This window comes from Sinocyclocheilus rhinocerous, unplaced genomic scaffold (genome assembly GCF_001515625.1).
Source record: "Sinocyclocheilus rhinocerous isolate Xijiao unplaced genomic scaffold, SAMN03320098_v1.1 scaffold5853, whole genome shotgun sequence".
NCBI classification, from domain to species: domain Eukaryota; kingdom Metazoa; phylum Chordata; class Actinopteri; order Cypriniformes; family Cyprinidae; genus Sinocyclocheilus; species Sinocyclocheilus rhinocerous.
The window spans coordinates 9,911-12,460 of NW_015633275.1; the positions used below are offsets into that span (position 1 = coordinate 9,911).

General features: G+C 39.2%; 1 protein-coding gene across 1 annotated transcript in view; it reads right to left on the reverse strand.

The window, feature by feature from the left end:
- Positions 1-269: 269 nt before the first annotated feature.
- The window catches only part of LOC107744004 (uncharacterized), an 11,888-nt gene continuing 9,607 nt past the window's right edge, over positions 270-2,550 (reverse strand). Inside the window, exon 6 of the mRNA XM_016557463.1 lies at positions 270-479. Coding sequence (XP_016412949.1) covers positions 270-479 — 210 coding nt within the window. The remainder of the gene's footprint in view (positions 480-2,550) is intronic.

Sequence of the window (2,550 nt, forward strand, 5' to 3'; positions counted from 1 at the left end):
AAGTTTTGCTTTTTACATTTCACAATTCTGAATTTTTTTCTCTGAATTCTACTGTATTTTGCCCAATATAAATCCTGAGTCCTGTAAAACTAGTACAAGAAGAGCAAATCAAACTCATAATCTGGATTCAATTTCCGTAACCAAAACTGTTGAACTGAAAACCGGCAGAGTCCTGAATAGCAGCAGTAAATGATTCACAGTGAGTTCATGTCTTTGTTTAAGGCCGTCCATTCCTTCACAGACTCGTCGTAAATACAAGCAGCAGTGTTTTATGGGTGTGTAACATACGAGCGGCGCTGAATGACACCAATCACTCGCCGTGCATCATTCATCCTCTCTACAGCACACAACGAAGATGGGCCGAGCTTCCAGACGAACTGCGGCCGCTTCATACCAAATAAATCAGCCGGAGCTTTATGAGCAGCTGATCTGTGAACAATCACTGGAGCTGTTAGCCATCTGTTGCTGCTTCCACAATCCTGAACAAAGCAGCACAACAATGACTCCACCTTCTAATAATGTATTAGTAAATTAACTAAGATTAATAAGTGTTATAATTAGGGTTGCAAAGGGGTGGAAAATTTCCGGAAAGTTTCCAAAATTTCTGGAATGTTTCCAAAATTTACTGGAAATGTTCCACCTTTTTGCAACCCTAGTTATAATAAAGTATATTTAAGTATTAGTTCACGTTAACTAATGTTTACCTTACTGTAAAGTGTTACGAAACTATCATAGAACTAACTCCTGCTAATCAATCCTGTTTCTGTGTCAATCTTTCAATTCTTAAACAAAAAAACATATCCATTTACTACATATTGTCTCCATATATTTTCAAGGACACCAGAAAGGGACGTGGCGCAATGACTCCCAGAATGCACTGTGCTGCTGTGTTAGCAGTAATTATTCAACATGATACGCACTAAAGAAACACATCAGGCTGTTCTCTGTTGTGACAGACGAAAATACCGAACAAAAACATATTAGTTCATCAGATGCATCGCACACAATCCGCCGAGACCCTGCAGAGATATCTGATCTTGGTTAATCTGAGCTCTCGAGTTTAAAGGAGATTCCTGCTCCCCCTCGAGTGTGTGACACAGAAGTGACCTTGCTAGTCTTGTTTACACACAACACACGTAATCAACAAAGCTCTGAGACACACACACACACACTCATTACGTGACCGAATCCACTTCAGAACAGGTTCAATGCAACAGATTCAATGCAAACGGAGATACGGTCTTTTAAAATTATAGCAGTTTAATGCCTACAAAAACGGCTCGTAGGGACTACAATGAGCTACTTCCCAGGTTGGTGACATCACAAAGCCTGAAATTTACATAAACCCCGCCCCCGGGAACATGCAACAAAGGGGGAGGGGCCATGCTGCGCTGCTTTAGAGAAGAGGAAGAGTTGTTGCCACGCCGTCAAAACTAGGGGTGCACGAAAAAATCTATTCATAAATGAATCGCGATTCTGTCTTCTAACGATTCTAATGGATTCATAAGTTTCAAAATCAATGTCCTAAAGCAGCGGTTCTCAATCCTGTTCCTCGCGTCCCCTGCTCTGCATCTCTCTCTCTCTCAGATCATCAGCTCCATCAATGAACTGTGTTCCAATTATACACTTTATGTGTATAGACAGACAAATATTTTTCACATAGCTATGAGAAGCGTTAAACACGGTTGCCGTGGTAACGAGCAATACTTGCTGGTAAACACTTCTTACGGTTACAAAAATGCTACAACGCAATCATGTATTCTGCTGTATTACAGCTTTAATCAGGATAAAACCGTATATTAGAAGCGAATATAAGCAGTAGCATTTACAAATAACAGCGTATCTAAAAGTATGAGACGGCAACAAACAAAAAACATACCATTAAGAGCCGCGCTTGCACGGGTTCTGTACGATCCTCTTCACTAATATTCTCTGCGTCTCAATCGGGCTCAAATTGATACGCAATATTGACGACGCGATTGTTTACAATACAACCAGAGCGTATTCTGAGCTGAGGGGCGTGACGTTTCTGGACTGCACTCGGCGGTTTAGCCAATCACAACACACTGAGCCAGCTAACCAATCAGAGCCCATCACGTATTTCTGAGGGAGGGGCTTCATAAAAGCAGGAAATCATCAGAGCGTTTTTAGGAGAAGGGACAGAGCGGTGTAGAATAAAGGGAAATTATGTGAAAAAAAATGCGTTTTTTTTTTTTTTTTTTTATTGAAGCATTAACATGTTAGACTGCATCAGGGCTGTCAAAATGGCTGAAAAACTAAATTCGAATTTTGTATTTCAATATTATCAATATTCGAATTATATTCGAATTTAAAAGGCATAATTTCAATTAGGGGGGAAAAAAGCTAGAGGGCGCATCGAGCAAAATATTACTAATGCACGTTTCTTCAAAGCAATAAAACAACACGACTATCTGTGAAAAAAGTGCATAATGTTTAAAATAAGGTTTATAATTCCTTACATTTTTAATAATTATAAACCAATTATAATTAATTAAGTTGCTTAAACAACTATAAACAAAACAGCATCAT